We start from the raw sequence: 18,585 nt of genomic DNA, 5'->3' as shown, positions 1-18,585 counted from the left end.
AGATAGATAGATAGATAGATAGATAGATGATAGATAGATACATACATACATACATACATACATACATACATAGATGATAGACAGATTGACAGATAAAGTGAGTTTATGGACCAAATGCCAAAGCCACGTTGCACGTGTGCATGGAGCATAAGGGCATATTGCCCCACAGCTCTAGACCCAAAGCACATTCCAGGCAGCAACTATTTTCACCGCAGCACTGACTGGATGGCTGCTTTTGTGTGGGTGTTACAAACACTGGAAGACATCCTGTACCTGAGTTAATATTGCTCTCCCTCTTCATCATAGCATGCTACAATGTCACACAACTAAAATTCAGTCACTAAAGGATGTTGTACTAAAGAGACAGTGGCAACCGGGGCAGATCATGAGATACAAAGAAACCGGTAAAAGTCAAACAACTATAGCTAAGAGGAATTTGCCCATACAGATTCCTGAATTTTGATAAGTGAACCTCAGTAACATAAAATGCTGAGAGAAGAGGGTTCATGAAGAGTGTGCAGAACTCCAGGACAAATCTCTGCAAGTATTCTGTAAACAAGAATATCAAAAATACTTTTATTTCAAAAAGGCCACTATTAACATAGCTAAGCTGAAACACAGCTAGGTCGTATCAGCAACCCCTCACTCACACCTCCCATCCTGGGGAAGAGTGAACTTCAACGGGAGGCGGGGGGTCTCTGGAAGACAGGAGGATGCAAAGGGGGAGGCAGGGTGCTTTCTCAGGACACAATGTAGCTCCCCAGAAGGTTCAGAGTTTGCAGAAAATCAACATCCCATCAAAATCTGCACCCTGTTCATCAAACAGTCAACACCACTGGATGCCTGGAAAGAACAGAAACATTTGTTCAGTGGTGGTGGGAGGGGGGGATGAGGGGGGTGGAGAGACAGTCCAGCCTTTTATGGAGGGAACAGTCAACCCTTGGAAATTTATAAGGGAAAACTGGTAACAATGTCTCCCACCTTAAAGCTTTCTCCTCCCACCTCCTCTCCTTCCAAACATCTGCATTTCTGCAGTGCACCTTTGCTCCTCTAACATTTGACCCAAATATAAAGGACAATCAGGAAATGAGCTAGTCCCAGTGTTTAAAAGATGATGACAGTCCCTTATAGTGGCAGAGAACTGTAATCCCAGCACACAGGAAGCTGAGGCAGGAGGCTTGCAAGCTAAAGGCAAGTCTGAGACACAAAATAAGATCTGCTTCAAAGAAAGGTGGGTCTGGAGGGAGGGAGGAAGAACGGGAGGGAGGAAAAGGAGGGAGATGGTGGGAGAATTAAAAATGAGATAGAAGGGATCAGTGTAGGCTCAGGACCAAGTTCTCAGCACAAGGGAGATTTACTTACCCGGAAGGGACAAAGGGCAGGGAATAAGAGACAAAGATGGCAGAGTACAAGGAAGAAGGGGAAGGGAACAGGGAGGGTTCAGGGGTGTTTGTTCAGGGAGGACAAAGGACTGCTCTGGATAGAGAGGAGACAGACATGGAAATGGCAGCTTGTAAAGGTGAAGGGGAAACCCTGTGTTGGAATGAGGTGTTTGGTTTTAATTGGAGGGTTAATTAGGGCAGCCAAAGGGGGGTTCTGGTTGCTGGACTTTAATACTTTGGTAGCTGGACCAGGGTAGTCAGCCTCAGAAGGAGGACAAGGTCAGATAAGGGGATAGACTGTGGGGACTAGCTGCAGGAACATAATCTAACCGTTTTCAGTAAGGCAGAGGGAATGGGAGAAAGGACAAGGCCTGCCAAAGCCACGATTGCCATGCCTGGGTTAGCTAGAGGTTCTTCAGAGATTAATCCTGAAATATGCATTGTTGAGCAGAGAGAAAAAAGACCTGTAGACCGAGACTATCAAATTCACAGTCAAATCCAGCAACTTGAATATTAAATGAAGAATAACCTAAAAATAGAAGAATCCTCCCTTCTTGACATGTCACAAAAGCACGCATCTGTCTTTTCATCTTGTCACCGTAGCTCCCACAATGCCCAGGGAGTAGTTTTATATTCTATTAGGTTTGTCCTAATTCTATGAAGGGCTAGTCTAATTGTCCAATGATCAGATCAGAGTCCTCTCCTGTTTCTTCTCCGTCAGTCAAAATGGGTTCTGAGACTGCTCAGTTGTTATTCCCCTGGTAAATAATTAATATCAATCATGTAGACCTAGACTCTCAGTGAACTCCCAAGATCATTTCATCTTCTGAACATACACATTTAGGTGACTAAAACATATAAAAAAGGTTCTATAAATCAATTAAAAGATAAATAATTCACTACAAAGAAGCTCATTCTTACTGTTAACTACTATTGTGCATACAATTGATCTTTTTAATGTGAATTCAACTTACAAGGCTATATACTCCCTACCGTTCTTAGATGTTCTCAACCTGGCAGAATTAAATGGAAGCAATGCCCATAGCAATTCTTGTAAGACACAATGTGGTGATGGCACTAGTGGAATTCTCCCCTGAGGTCTACCAGGAACATCCTCTTACAATATTCTCTTTGATGTCAAAGACCGCAGAGCCAGGCCTTGTGAGGCCTGTGATTCCAGCTACAGGAAAATCTAGAGTTCAGTGTGAGCCTGGGCTACAGAAGAACTTAAGGGCACCCGGGGCATTAATAAGTGAAACCCTGTTTTCCAAATAAAAAGAGAAAAAGAAAGAAAAAAGAAAAAAAGACTGGGAATGTGGCCCACTAATACAATGCCACCCCACCCAAGCATGGCCGAGATCCCACGCCCAGTATTTAAAAAACACAATCACCAAGGCACAAATAAAGACCCAAGGGAGAATCATACATACTCCAAAGTGGCCTTCCACAGGCACCCGAGTTCCCCAGTCTCTGGTCATTTACATTTACGTTTAGAAAACTTTAAACAAAAGTCTGTTTTAATGCAGAATTAGTTAACTTTCCTTCCCTGATTTTTCGCATGTGCAGCTAGGAAAACTGGGTAAGTCTGTTGCCCAATGAACAACTCCAGTATGGTTCAAATCACAGACAGAAAGACTCTGTGAAAACCGGTTAACCAACATCCTCCATGGCCAAAGACACCACGCCGTGTCTTTGCCTTGATGGCCTCCATTTGTTCACCGTTTCGGGTCCACATTCATCAGACTTGGGAAGAGCATGTATTCACTCCATCCAAAGCAGGACCCCGTACAGCAACTGCCGTGTCACAGTTGCCAACATTCCAGGGTCTGTAGGATTTGGACGAAAAGTTCCAAATGCTCGTATATTTTGCACTGCAGTGTGGTGATTTCTACTACTGTGTTATGATCCAGCTCACCAATAAATAGTATACAGTTATTTAATATTACAAAACCCGAAGCACCCGTTGGTGGCCCATTTTCCTACCTGTGCAGTGTCGAATACTGTCATTGCCAACACAGCACAAGACTTTCCAAAACCACAAAAAATCATCACCATCAATCAGAGAAGACAAGTCACCTAACAACCCGAAACCAGGTCTCAACAAATAAACAAGCCTTGCAGCTTCAGGGTAAGTTTCAGCAAAGGATGCCCTTCCTGGAAAAGCACAAGACCCCAAAGCTTCCGCGGCCTTCGCTGGTTAGATGCGCCCTTCCAGCTGCCTGCCTCTGTCACGTTCAACCATCAACTTCACATTGCTCTGAGGTAGGATGACCGAAACTATAATTATTAGGAAAGTCCACCACTGTAATGCGCATATGTCAGGATCCAAACAACCCCATTGCTCCCCAGCTCCAACTCAAGCATAGGCTCCATGGTTGTGTATTGTCTGAACAGAACTTCAGAAGGAAAGGAGACCTAGGGCACAGACCAGGATGCCCAAGGATGCTCTGACCGAAGAAGAACAGCTACTGAAACACAGCCATGAAAACACCTTGCTCCTTTCTCCTGGCAGAACGAGAGATCTGAATTTACTACTGCAGAAACAGCATATTCATCCCAAACCAAGGTGACCAGGGCTCAACATTCCCCCACTATACACACGGGAAGTTCTTTTTTAAAATTTTATTGATTTTTATTGAGCTCTAGATTTTTCTCTGCTCCCCTTCCTGTTTCTCCCCTCCCATTCAACCCTCTCCCAAGGTCCCCATGCTACCAATTTACGCAGGAAATCTTGTCTTTTTCTACTTCACATGGGAAGTTCTAATCATTGTGGCCAGGACTCAGCATTCCCCACTAAGCACACATGTGAGGTGTTAATATGTCTTTTTTGTGATGCTTATTTTATGTTTTAAAAGATAAAATTCTAAACTTGTTCCCTGAAAGCAATATGAAACCTAAAAGAACAACTACCTGTAAAAGCGAATAACACAACTGGTTAACACGTGGCTCCATCAAAATGGACCAGTAGCTCACACAACCCAATTGACATGAACTAGTAACAACCTAAATCAAACATGGCCACCAAGTAAATAGATCAACAACGATGAAGCAGTCAAGCCTTCTAGTACTTAACAGAGACCAAACACATAGATCACTATTTAACAGAGAACACAACCAAGTCAATTATTAAGGTGCCAAATTCAGCATCACGACGAACAGAGAAATCTAACGCACCCTTAAGGTGCTCTTTGCTGACCCAGACATGCCCCAGGAAATCCCACCATGTTACCACTGCTGCTGCCTAGTGGGAGCAGAAGTGGCCAATGCACCCGTACTTACGGAGATTATTTATGGGGGTTCTTGTGTCCATGTTCTCATAATGCTGCACGTGGACGACAATGTTAAGATCTCTCTCCATGTGGTCAGTGTTGCAGTGGCCCTGTGGCCTCATGACATCCGCAAGGGCTCTGGAGGAACAAAGAACAGAACTCTGCTCATCCGCAATAAGACCGTGTGCACCTGCCATGTTCCCAGCACTGCCTAATTGGACAAAAGACAAAGCCATCCCTTCTAGAGAGCTGCTATTGCAGTTAGGGATAGACAGGAGAACACAGAAGCAATGGATCAGAGGTTACAAAAATCACTCTGTGTGCAGGCCACTGCTTGTCCACCCAGTGGTGGCTGAGGGGGTCAGAGGATGAGTTCCTGCAGTGAGACTCCACCCCAGAAAATGGGTTTTCTCTTTATGCCTCACACAGATGCCCAGACTTCCTGCTTAGCAATGGTTCGGTGTCAGTCCTTGCCATAAGTTAATCACTAAGCTAAACACAGAAAGCAATGGCATCCCTTTCCAAAGTCGAAGAATATAGATCTTGTGGGCTTACAAGGAGTATTATTCCCTTACAGAAGAGTAAACAAAGGTTCTGAGAGGTAAATTAACTGCTCAAGGTCACAGGTCAGTGTGCAACATAGAGCCAACCTTTCCTTTTTACTTTTTTTTCTTTTTAAGAGAATAGGAACACAGTCCAACTGATATCATTGACCTTCACAATGAGATGCATGCTGTTTTCGCAGAGCAGAGACAACAGCCAGCCGGATCCACCACCACATCTCCCCTCCGTGATATGCACATTTAGAGACATGCAAATGCCCTTAACCAGATGAAGCAGAGTGTTATTAGCGTGTGAATCCTCTGCACGTGTGGTCTTCTCAAACCTTTGTTCACGAGCAGCTGGGGGAGAACTGACGGTCTGCTGATTTCACATCTTAAAGAACAACAGTGCCCCAGCCTACTCAGTCCCCTACCTACTTACCTGAAAGGATGGCTGTTTCCATCTGCAACCCTAGCAAGCTGGAAGAACCAGCCAGCCACAGTGGTGCCAACTACAAGCATGGAGATATTCTGTGAAAACCAGTAGGTGCAGCTCTGGTATTATGAACAATCCCAGGAATCAATACTTCAATGAACATCTTCGTATTGATCCCCTCTCGAGCCAGGAATGGGTGTACACCAGCAAGCCCTGTCCCATTTTCTTAGGGGATACACCCAGACATTCCTAGCCAAGTAGATTCTCAGAATCCGCATCAAAGGAGACAGAGAAGGGAGAGGCACTGCTTTGGAGGCCCACACAGATCCCAGGAGCTCAGCAGAGCCTATCTGCTGAAGTAACCCACCAGGACAGTGATGGTCACAGCTAGGAGCATCCAGGAACATGATTAAACATTCTAGATCCATCTGAACCAGAGGATTAGAAACTCCAGAGCTGGGGCCCATGGGAGGTGATTTTGAAAGCCTACCCCATGCACTGACTGTGTGCTCAAGTTCAAGTCTGGGTCTGTGCTAGAGCAACAGAGACCCTGTATGAGGAGGGCTTGGTTGTGTTCAGATGCTGTGATAAGAAGCACAGCTAGGGAGAAGTCTGAAGGGAGAGAGACCCAGGGCTGTAAGCCCAAGGCCAGGATGGAATCCATCAGAAAGACAGGAGAATGACAACAGCTTGCACGTATTTGTTCATTCAACAGACGTTTATTGTCTACAGTATGCCATGCATGACACGAGACCCTGGGGACACAGCACTGCACAAGCTGAAAAAGGTCGTGGCCTTCTTGGAGATTACATTCTATGGGAGAGAATAAAAATGAATATGTTAAATAAAAATAAGCAAGAACTGAAATAAACAAACAAAGAAGGATACAGCCGACAGAGCCAGGTGCCAAAACAGCATTTTCCATAACAGCCAAAAAGTAGAAACAGTGCAAAGGTTCCTCAGCCAATAAGCAGAGTGCAGCGTGTGAAATGGAATAATATTTGGCCATGAAGAAAAACAATAGAACCCCCGACACCAACCCCAGCCAAACTTGAAAGCCTTAGAGCCAGTGAAAGAAAGCAAACATAAAAAGGCCTGGGTTTGTGGTTTTGTTTACAGCACATGTCTAGAATAGACAGTTCATAAAGAGAGGTACAATCATGGCTACAGAGGCTGTGTGGGAACTGACTGCTAATGGGTGTTGGGGGAGCACCCCAAGTTAGTGCTTCATTAGACTTAGTGGCTCAGGAGTAAATTAAGGGGGATTCTTGCATTTTTCAGTGGGAGAGATGGGGAGAGCTGTTATCACAACTTTCTGTGAAGAGATGAGACATGAGAAGCAGAGATGCACTGGTCATGTGATGCCACAGCTTGGCTCAGGGATGCATGTCAAAGGCTTGGATTCCATCACAACACTGTGAATGATGGTAGGGACTTTAAGAGGCAGGGATAGTTGGAGGTCTTCAGGTCATTGGCAACATGGCCTCAAAGTACTGTGGGATCTGGTGTCTTCCTTTCTCACCGTTTGCCTTAGTGGCCACAAAGAGAACAGCTGTGCTCCACCACACACTCCTGCCAAGACATGATGCCTCATTGCCAAGGCCAACAGACTGTGACCTGAAACCTCCATGCTTCTAAGCCAAGGTGAACCTTTTCTCTATGTGTGTCGATTGGCTCAGATGTTTGCTGCAGTAACAAAAAGCTTAGCTCACACACGTGAAGGGGATGGAAATAGCATGTCAGACGGAGCATAGAGAGGAATAGGCAAGCATGCTAACAAAGCTGGAACGGGGCAAACGGGAGCATCGCAAGCACACACTACCATAACCCATTTTGTAGGGTAAGGAACTGCCCACATGAGCTCCACTATTCAGTGGAGGAGTGAGTGGGGTCCCAGTCCTGAATGTTTGAGATGCAAGTTCACACCCTTTCCTAGCTCTGTGCTATATGAATGGTCTAAAACTCAGGAAAGCTTCGGGGAAGGGGAATTCTGAGACAGAGGACAGGGCCTTGCAAACCTAACTTGCCTTTTTCACTGCTAAACGGGTTTAACGGGTTCTTCATCCTGGACTTCAAAGGACCGCTGAACTCTTCTGGAATTGAATGAAAAATTTGTTTGTGCTTTTTTTTTCTTGAGCAAAGAAGCCATACTTTTATCAAATTCCCCACAGGTTCACCCCTAAAGCACAAAAACAGTCAAGCTTTCCAGGGTCAACAAAGCAAAGGTTTGGAGTGACAACCTTTAGCCTGGCTAGCACAGGTCCCAGGGTGGCTTCTGGATACTGTGAACGGTGACAGTCCAGCCTCAGAGTCACAAGGTAACCGTCATTCCCAAGGCATGACGTTCTGGGTGAATACCATCAACCACATGCTTGGCTCACTCCAGGGAATGCATACAATGGTCTGGGATGGGGAAGTCATTAAAATGAGAAAACAATTCAACTCTCTGTATTGATGCCACTCTGCACTGGATCCACACAGCAGATGGAAGGAGTAGAGACCAAAGACCAGGGAGCAGCCACCAGAGACACCCTCACCAGGACCCTTATTGCAGTCATGTGTTTCCCAAAGGAAAGGTAAACAGTAAAATATAAACATTAGATCAGGCTGATCGTGAAGCAGGCATGTGGCTAAAGGAAGAGCTCTCCTCTATAAAACCACAGGCTGAAGGCAAGGCTGCTAATGCAAACAACAGTAACAACACGCTAGGCCAGGTGTGGTGGTGCGCATCTGCAATCCAGCCATGGGAATTCCTGCCAGGGCAGAAATGTGGCAACTCTGAAGCTACCCTGGGTTACATGGGGCAGTTCAAGGCCAGCCTAGGTTGCATAGTGAGTCCCAGTGAAAACAGAACAGGGCAAAGGGTAAGAAAGAGCAGAGGGAGACGGGAGATAGGAAGGGGAATGGAAGAAAGGGGAAGAAAGGGAAGGGGAATGAGGTGATAAAGATGGAGACAGAAATGGAGGGAGATGGGAGATACAGAGGGGAGAAGGGGAGAGAGCTCCACTCGCCATTAGCTGTTTACAAAGTTAAAACAGGATCTCTCCACTCAGATTTAAACAAAGTCATCAAAAAAATCAAAACTCTCAAGAAGAACATTTAAAATGTAGATTTATTTGTGTGTGAGGAATATCATTCTTTGTGTCCACGGTGCCTTGGAACTGGTTAGTGGGCGCAGGAAGACATTGCAACTAACCGCAGGCTTCAATGAAGGTTTATTTTCCCAGCTTCTACACAGTACAAATCTTTCCTGGTGTGTGCTTTACTTTACAATTGTTCATCGGTCCTGGCATATACTAATTAACAAAATGAGCATATTATGGGGTACTACTAAAACATTTTTAAGTACGGATGTGTCAAAACCTGTGATGAGTCAGTGGAAAAGACCCACAATTCATCACAAACCAAACAAACGAACACTAAAAAGTCTGACACATGATTCTGGTGTCTGCTCGGCTTCAGTGCGCTTGTACAGGACATAAGATTATCTGGAAGTCTTGTTAAAATTAAATTTTTGATTCAATAACTAAGATAAAATAACTAATATTTTGCCCAAGCTGCCAGATAATGTCAATACTGATGGTCCGTAAGCCAGCAAGATAAGCACTATAGTAATCTGGCCATACTGTGCTAAGATGCTGGACAAAATTATTTTCTGGGTGCTTTTGAGAGAGTGCTCTTGGATTAGATGAACACAGAATTGGTAAACTGAGGAAGACAGATTTCCCATTGTAAGGTGGGTAGGCCTTGTTCAGTAATTGAAGGGTCTGAATGAAGTAAAAGATTGATCTTTCTCCAACAGACAGATCTCCTGCCAGACGGCCGTGACACTTGAGCACTGGTCCTCTCTGTCAGCCTTCAGCCTTGACCTGAGATAGCAGCTTGACAAATCTGGGACTTGATAATTCTGTATAATAAAGCCTTTAAGAGACTGGTTTTGTTTCCTGGAGCATCCTGTCTCATTTCGGTCCCTCACGGAAGTAACCACACTTAGACTCTTTTGTCTCCCTATCCCTGCCATGCACACCCTCTTAACCCTATTCATAACAATTGTGTTGATATATTATCTTTGAGGTTGAAAAATGACTGAATATTGGCAATTTTACAAGCTTCAGCTTAGTATAAATTTTCTTGTACATTTCATTGTGTGTTACCTACCTATTCCTCAAATATGTGACTAGCAGCGTGTGAGGGAGAGAACTGCATCTGTGTCTGTCACTGTCTTCTTGTAGTTCTAGCTCAGTGTTGGCCAGAAAGTGGGTATTCAGTAAGTGTCCATTAGATGGATGGAGGATGGATGGATATATGAATGATAAATGGATGTATGTATGGATGTATGTATCTATGGATATATAGATTAATAACTAAATGAATGGGTGGATAGATGAATGGATAATGGATGGGTGGAAAGGTAAAGGGGGTAGACAGGTGGATGGATATATAGATAAATAGATAAATCAATGAGTATAAGATGAATGGATAATTAATGGATAAATGGATGGATGGATGGATGGATGGATGGATGGATGGATGGATGGATGGATGGATGGATGGATTAATGGATGGTCAGATAAATGGATAAATGGGTAGATGGATAGATGTTTGGATAGATGGATGGATGGATGGATGGATGGATGGATGGATGGATGAGGTGGGCTATGCCATTTAAAACAGAATGCCAGAAACAAACCTCTCTGTATTAGGTACTCAGGACACAGCTATGGAATGTTTGTCCCTGGATTCTTTACTGTGAATGGTAATGAAAAGAGACAGATAGTAAATTAACCAGTAACTTACTTTGAGACCACACTACAAAGGGAAGCAAACGACACTGAGCATTAAGCTGGAGTGTGTGGAGGAGTGAAAGCTGAGCATGAGAGAGCGTCCTGGAGAAGGTGACACTATATAGCTGGAATCTGAAGGTGAGGACATGTCACTTGACATCTAATGGGAGAGTGAGCCAAAGGGACAGCTCAGAGATGGGAATGGGGGTGGCCTGTCTGTGGGACAAAATGGAAACATTGTATCACTTTTCTTACTGATACAGAAAGCAAATATAAGATGCCAACATTTCCAAAAGGAGAGCCAGTCCAACTCCCTCGCCTGAAAGCTCCCAAGAGTCTAAGTCGAAACTTTGGAAAGGATTTGTTTTTCTTAGCTTGTTTGGCTTTGGTTGGTATATTTTGTTTTGACAGGGTCTCATGTATTAGAGGCTGGCCTCAAATCCTTATAGAGCTGAGGGTGACCTCGAAGCATTGGTTCTTCTGCCCCCCCACCTCTACCCCAGAGCTGTAAGCACAGGTGTGTACCCCCATGCCTGCTTTGATGCAATGGTGGGGCTCAAGCCCAGGTCTTCCTGCACACTAAACAAGTACTCCATACTCCACACTCGTGTTCCGAATTTTAAAGAAATCAGTGGGCTTCCTGAGCACCACCTCTCACAAAAGGAATCTCATTCATTGTTGAGAACACAAGGACCATGGTCACAATTCAAGTCTCTAGAGTGGGGGCTACGGCAGTGCAAACAAATATCAAAGCTTATCAAACTCTGTGGCCTGACGTGCGCATCTGACTGTACTAGTTATGCTCTGTAAAGCTGATTTCAGTGCCCAAGGAAAAGCAAACATGTCCTGTAAGAAAAATAGAGACTCCTGTGGTTAATACACACAGAGCCTGTGTGGTCACAGGAAATATCAATGGAAGGGGGCATTTACCCCTTGATGTCATGCCTTTGCAAAGGACGATGGCTCTTCTAACCCATTTTTGAAAATCACACAGGACACTGCTATGTGATTTGCCCACATGGATTTATTCTTTCTGGCTTGGATTTTTTATTCTGTTTGAAAGTGGGGAAAACAACATGTGTCTTCTACTGACTTCAAGGGGAAAGAGCTTCAAACATATGTCTCTGCCCTCAGGGTTGCTTCCCCCAACACTTCCACCATCCTAACCCTGCCAGGGTAGGTCCATACAAGATTCCTAGATGTGATCTCGCACCAGCTCCCAGAACAGGCCTTTATTGTCCTGGTGCAGGCTGCTCCTTGGGGTACTGGGTACGTCTTTGGCATCTGGGAAGACTGGAGGTCCCGTGGTCCCATACTCCAGTGCAGTGCAGCCTAGCAGCCAAGGACCTGGCCCCTGCTTCAGACTGGGTTTGAAGTCAAACTTCTCCAGCTCACTGGGTGCTTGTTCACCCTCTTGGAAAGCAGTCTGTGCCTCCGTAAACGGCAGACTGTCATAGAAGCTACCTTGTGGGGGAGGGGTGTGAAATTAAATGAGAATTTACACATAAGCTTGTGGCAAAATTGTAAATCTAACACGGGTTCCTCAACATCCCCCAGACAGCACTTTGCAGTACATTTCATCTAGTCACACACAAGCCATCCCTCCTGCTCAGAGGCTGCCAGCATCCCCGATCAGATGGAAACGCAAATCCAGAGAGGTTAGGAGGGTTAGCCATTGCCACCCAGTACAGAGTACAGACTGGTCACCGGAGTCTGATCTGCAATGTCACCCCCTTCAGGGGACAAGGGGAAGGAACTCCAGTAAGAAGGATGCTGGGTGGTGACTCTAGATGGGCTCAATGTTAATTAGCTTCCAAGTCTGCTCCTCTGAATTTTCAACCTTCAGATAAGAACCGGAGTCTCAGAGAGGTGAAGCAACCAAGGTCACACAAATATCAAGAGGCGTCACTAGATCTGCAGAGAGCATGTGCCACTCATGCAAGCCTTCTGACTTCCCTGGGTTTACAGGTGACATGATACAGTAAGCTGAAAGAGCTCCCTAGAGGGGCTAGTCACCATCCAGCCACAGATGCTGCTCTGTGAAAACTGCAAGAGCGGAGTTACCAGATCTCCTGAACTGGCTAGAGGAATTAGAAACAGGAATTCTCCGAGAGATCCAGTTTTTCAGTACTAGCTACTGACTTGGAGTTGGTTTTAAAAGAGGATGAATATTAGGGGCTGCAGATACTGCACAGTCAAATCCAACACCTCTTTACTAGATGCAGACTTAGAGCCCAACTCTGAGGAGCATGTGGGATATGAGGGAACTTTAGTATGATTGGACATATAATGACAGTGTAGCAGTTTGTTCTCTGAGTTATGATCATGGAATTTACCGTGTGGGGAAATGCTCTTGGTCTTAGAAGACCCATGCTGCAAGTATGAGGGACTGAATGTTGTGTCTGCAGCTATTTTCAAATGGTTCAGCTGAAGGGGGATAAGAGGAAGGAGGGCGGAGAAGGAAGGGCAGGAGGGAGGTGAGAAGGGGGAAGAGAGTGGAAGGAAGGGAGGAGGGAAGGGGAGGAAGAAGAAAGAAAAGGGAGAGGAAGGGAGAACGAGAAGGATGGAAGGGAGGGATGTGAATGGAAGGGAATAAAGGTCAAAAGAAATAGAAAGGAAGAATAAAATGAAGCAAACTTGAGAAAACTGTAAAGTTAGGTTAATTAAGATCAGTGTTCCCAGTGTGGGGATTTTACCCCTCCGTGTCATATGACAGTGTGGCGACATTTTCTACTGTCATGGCAGGTGTGTGTGGGTGTCATCTACTAAGTAGGCAGAGGTCAAGGATGCTGCCATCTCCCTACAACGTGCAAGGCAGTTCCCACCAAGGAGTTCCTTTCCAGTCCTGATAAATATGCCGAGGTTGACAGGCTGTGATCAAGCAATTTCTTGTATACCCATCAAGGTTTTGATTGCTTACATTTTCTCTTAGTAGAAATCTATGGTGGTACACACCTACAAACCTATTCCATGAGAACCTGGGTGCAAAGACCATGAGTTGGGGTCCAGCCTGGGACAAACAGTCAGACTCTGTCTCAAAACAATACAAGAAAAACCTTTAAGAAACATAAATAGTAACACCTTGCAAGCCAAACAATATCTACCCAGGCCACAGTTAGCCACCACTGCAATTACTGCTTCCAGAAAGAATGGCTGCCCGTGGATGCTGTCATGGGTGCTGCAGAGGTGCATGCACACAGTGGCTGCCCGTGGCTGCTGTCATGGGTGCTGCAGAGGTGCATGTACAGAGTGGCTGTCCGTGGCTGTCATGGTGCTGCAAAGGTGCACACAGTCACTGCCTGTGGCTGCCATGGTACTGCAGAGGTGCATGCACACAGTCGCTGCCCGTCGCTGTCATGGGGCTGCAGAGGTACATGCACACACAGCCCAGAGTCTCCTCCTTTTCCTCTCCCTTTCTATACTGTTATATGTTTCTGGGGGAGGTACACTTGACTGTGTCAGGGGACATGTGGAAGGCAGAGGTCAATGTCTGAATATCCTCTTCTATTTTCTCCATCTTACATTTGGGGACAGGGTATCTCACTGCACCTGGAGCGCACCAATTGGTTGGACTGGCTAGGCAGCAACACCCTGGGGTCCACCTGTATCCACCTCTGGCCCTAGGATTACAGACATCCACCGCAGTGCTTGGCTTCTTATATGGGTGCTGGAATCTGAGCCCAGAACCTCATGCTTGCACTCCTCCCACTGAGCCATCTCCCTACGCCTGCATTTGTACAGTCCTTACGAGATGGCACGGCTTCTCTCCAGCCCTCCTTATGGCTGTCCTCTTTCTTTTCCATCCTCATCTGCCCAGAGGAAAGCAGGCCATATGCCAAGAACTCCAAATGTGCATTCTGACACGCTAGGGGAGCCTCACTAGAAAACACAAGTTTCCTGGTCACTAGGATAAAGTGTGCAGATGTACACCATCACCTGCATGTCCTTGACAAGGCGGTTCCTGGGCAAAATGAGAACAAACCCACATCTGCATTCTGCAGCTCCTGACGGACACTGAGAGGCTGGGGCTGGCAGGTTAACTTCACCTGGGCTGTGCCTCACCTCAGAGCAGTCTTTCTGCTGTTAAGCTCGGCTCGCTGGTCCCTTCTGGAGGATGCTTAGCACCATCAGGCAAAAGCTAATGAGCCATGGCCACACTGGGCTCCGAATGATTAAGTGCATAAGCAGCATGTGATGCATTCGGAGGGACCGGGGGCAGCCTGGGAGCCACGGGAAGGTCACACGAGTGGAGAACACGAGCTACAGATGCAAAGGGAGCTTCACTGTCCCCGCTGTCCTGCTGGGTTAACTCTGCACCTTCCACCTTTGTAAATATTTCCAACTCAAGGCCGGTGTTTCTCCCAGATCCTATATTCACTGAGAGAGGGTGATAAAGAAGACGTCCAAACATACTGACTCTCAGTCTCCAAACCAAGAACTTAAAAGTCAGAACCTTGGGAAGCCCCCAGATTCTGAGCCTGGCCTGAAAAACGTATGACTAGGAGGCAAGTAAGCTCAACCCCATGTTACTGTGGACAGCGCCATCGTCTTCTGACTGCGAGACTTTGAGCAAAGCCACCTCACCTGTGCCATGATTTTCTCCTGTGTAACCAGGGGATCAAAGTAACAGCTGTCTCATAGATGTGAAGACTGAGTCTTCACACACACACACACACACACACACCATACAGTCCCTGGAATCCAGCCCTGTGCTCAGCAGGTCTCATTCTTTTTCCTGCACAGTGTTTGGCTGAGCATTAGAATCACCTAGAGAACCTTGCCAGCCCAATGGTACTTGGCTCCCAACACACATTCTAATTTAAAATCAAAGGTGGGGCCCCAACAACAGGAACTGTAAGCAATACAGGTGGTCTCAAACAGCAGCAAGCTGGAAAACATGAAGTCTTCTCCCTTTCCAAAGCCTGGCACTCACTGCATTCTAGAACCCCAAATGTTTCCAGAGAGAACATGAGTTTGCTACATCAGTCCTGGGTACCCCTGGATGTTGCCTCTAAACAAACCTTGCCTAGAGCTTGCAGAAAAACCAGAGTCAATACCCCCAAAAGAGCTGCCTGAGAGGAGGGGCTGACCAAAGCACCCATTTAAGGGAGCTTGAAGCTGTCGCACAGATCTTCCCCAACAGACCTGCAAATGGTAGCTCCTCTTGCCACCAAATCTCAAAAAGGGAGTCTAGAGAACTTAGCAGAAAGGCGTGGTGGAGATCAGTTAAGGTATCAGCAAGCAGCCTATCTGTGTCTGGGCACCAGTTGCCTATATAGCAACATTTTTGCCCAACCTGCATCCATGCGTTCCTCACCCTCAGCCTCACCCTGGCCTGGAGTCTTCCCTGGATAGGAGGCTCCTTAAGAGTGCCCACCTGGAAGCCGGACTTAGTAGGTAAGGCACCGCAGAGTAGCAGGAGGTAGGCTGGGCCAGTGCCATGCTCTTTTGGCCCTGGTTTCCTGGAGCCCCTGGGAGCTTACTTTTGTACCCCAAGACCTCACCATCCACCTAGACCTCCCCACTAATCCAAACTGATCAGAACCTCCTCACCTTCCCCTCCAAACCCCTTCTCTCTGGGAAAAGAAAAACTCATTGGATACTCTTCCACATATAAATAGAAAATAATTGCTAGTGAGGTGGTGATGTTCCTTCTTCTATTTTTGGTGGATTTCTTTGTTCAGATTTTTAGGCATGTACATGGATCGCACGCACACGCACAAGACCCCAGTGCAGGATGGGGGTGTGAGTAGATTGGAGAAGAAAACGCAGTAACTTCAATTCACTGACTCAAAGTCAGCCTTTGCTCCACCATCCTGCTGTCAGCTGGCCCATGGTAGTTCTTTGATCTCTTGTCCATACCTCACACTAACCCCTCATCTTCCCCCTGGGCTCTGGGCTCCAGTCTGAAGCCTTCTCCTCCAAAGTTATTGAGTTCTGGAAATCAATTTAGACACTTGGGAAAGGGGTTAAACAAAACCGCAAATAGCTCTTCATTAATCCCCAAATGCTTTCTCCCATCTGCTGCGACTTTGCCTATGTTGGGACTTGCATAATAAAGCAAAAGGCAAAGTTGAGGAATCAAGGTGCCTGGAAGGTGGAGGGTGGCCTTGGAGTCAGCTCCAGCCAGGCAAGGGGCGCAGCGCTGTGATGGCCGGCCACAACATAATGAGAGAGACGGTGAGGGAGAAAAGGACCCAGGAAAAAGATGAGGTTCCAATCAAGGGCCATCAAAGCTCTGGTAAAGCAAAGCAGCCGGCTCCAAGGAGGCTTTTGTTCTCACCCCCTCCACACACTCTCCCTCTCCTTTCCTTCGTTTTTTGCTAGTGTACGAGTTGCAGGAGGCACGCACTCCTTCCGTCCCTCCCTCCATCACACAGGCGCACAAGGGATTGATTGCACACGCCCCCCTCCCTTTTCAAGTTCGCCTGCCTCTGTTTACCTAGAGAGGAGCATCTAGAATCAATGAATTCTCTCCCCGCAAAAGCCAAGAGTTTGGAGACCAGGCTGTATATCTTAAGTCCCACCACCTTCTCTGGTGAGAGGGGACAGCAGATGGGCGAGGGGGAAAGAGACCCTCCCCTTTCACACTCGGCGTTCACCCCCACCTGCGCTGAGCCCAGTGCCTAGGTTCCACACTGCAAGTGAAAGTTGTTGTCTTGGGTGACATTCCCCAATCGGAAACGCTGGGGTGGGGAGGAACCATGGCTAGGGATGCTGGGATGCGAGGGAAAGGAAAGTGGGCCCAGAGAGGAGGGCAAAGGGGAGGCAGCCCACCTGGACATGTGTTCCCTTTGGGGCCGGTGCGCTTTCTCCAACCCCAGCTTGGTGAAGATGCCCACCAGCACCATGACAGCCACCACCCCGCAGATGATGTAGACGATCAGATTGGTCTTGTCCTTGGTGGGGTCGTGCAGAGGGTCATCCTTACGCGCTGGAGGCTTGCCGGTGTTGAGCCAGAGCGGCGTGTCGTAGTTGGTACAGGTGCTTTGGTTCAGTCGCCGCTTCTTAAACGTGCAGCAGAACCGGAAGCCACAAGTCCCGCAGCAGAAGATGAAGTCGCCTGAGCTGCAGTTGAACGGCGGGTCCCACTGGCCCATGACATCGAAGTAGCCCCGACAGGCGTCCGGCGTGGGCGCCCGAGTCGGCGGTGCGTCCGAGCCCCCGACGCCCTCGCCGGCCTCTCCGGAGGTGGCTCCGGAGCGGTTGCCCCCTGTGAGCAGCAGCACGCCACCCAGTTGCGCCAGCTGCCCGTGCCCAGCTCTCTCCTGCGCCCGGCACACGCGGGCGCACAGCTCGGTGAGGAAGCAGCCTAGGAGCAGCCGGAGGACTCGGCGCATCGTGTCTCCCAGCCCGGGCTGGAGCGCTCGGCCGCCGCTGGAGCCGCTGCCGCCGCCGCCTCTGGACGCGCGGCCGAAGCTGCCGAGGCTGCTGGCTGGGGCTGCGGGCCGCCGCTGGCCGCACATGCAGGGAGGCGGCGCGGGGCGCTCGGTGGTCGGCGGCCACTGCGCTCGTCTCAGCCTGCGTTCGCCTCCAGCGCGACGCGCACCAAGGAAGGGGGCTGGCCGGGGAGGAGCGCGCCGGGGCCGGGCGGGGACGAAGCAGGAGCGGAGGCCAGCACGGGGTGCAGGTCCTACCGGCCACCGAGGGAGGCGGGGGTGGAGAGCCAGGGAGAGTCGGTGTGTCCGTAACTCCCCTCCGCCCGCCGCCCAGGACCAGCTCCCACGTCCGCTCGCTCGCAGGATGCTCTTCACCTTTTCAGCTCGCTAAGTGCGCTGGAGAGAGCGAAGCGACACTTGTGGAATGAAGGGAGGGCTTGAGGGAAGGGGGAAGGGGGAGGAGGACCGGTAGAGGAGGCGCGGGGAGGGGGCGGGCGCGAGCTCGGAAGGGGCGGGGGCGCGGGGAGAGGTGACTCGGGCGGGTGGGGGCGAGTGGGGGGCGTGAAGATAGTGCTCTGGTTGGAGCAGTGAGCTCCGCAGCCACCAGGTTTCGAAGAGCAGCTCGGATTTCCCGGCAGGTGGAAAGGAACGCGGCTGGGACCTCTGGCACCCTCTCAGGGAGAAAGGTGCGGCTCACCCCAAGCAAGGGCTCAGAGGTGGCTCCGCCCGCGGCTTCTTTCTCCCCCAGAGGTGTGTGCGCAGGAGCTGCGGTCGCAATCTGTCTATCAGGGAA

The 18,585-nt window shown here is 48.2% G+C and overlaps 1 protein-coding gene across 2 annotated transcripts in view; it reads right to left on the bottom strand.

Moving 5' to 3' along the window:
* Shisa9 (shisa family member 9) overlaps positions 1-18,282 on the bottom strand; it is a 310,464-nt gene extending 292,182 nt beyond the window's left edge. For both annotated transcript variants that reach the window (XM_013347432.2, XM_013347433.2), the window contains exons 1-2: positions 17,191-18,282; positions 4,662-4,789 (exon numbers count right to left, since the gene is read on the bottom strand). In XM_013347432.2, the coding sequence (XP_013202886.2) occupies positions 4,662-4,789; positions 17,191-17,879 (817 nt within the window). In that variant the 5' untranslated portion in view covers positions 17,880-18,282. The remainder of the gene's footprint in view (positions 1-4,661; positions 4,790-17,190) is intronic.
* Positions 18,283-18,585: the final 303 nt, after the last annotated feature.

This window comes from Microtus ochrogaster, chromosome 7, assembly GCF_000317375.1.
Source record: "Microtus ochrogaster isolate Prairie Vole_2 chromosome 7, MicOch1.0, whole genome shotgun sequence".
NCBI classification, from domain to species: Eukaryota; Metazoa; Chordata; class Mammalia; order Rodentia; family Cricetidae; genus Microtus; species Microtus ochrogaster.
The sequence above is the reverse complement of the archived record's forward strand: the minus strand, read 5'-3'. Positions and strand labels throughout refer to the sequence as shown.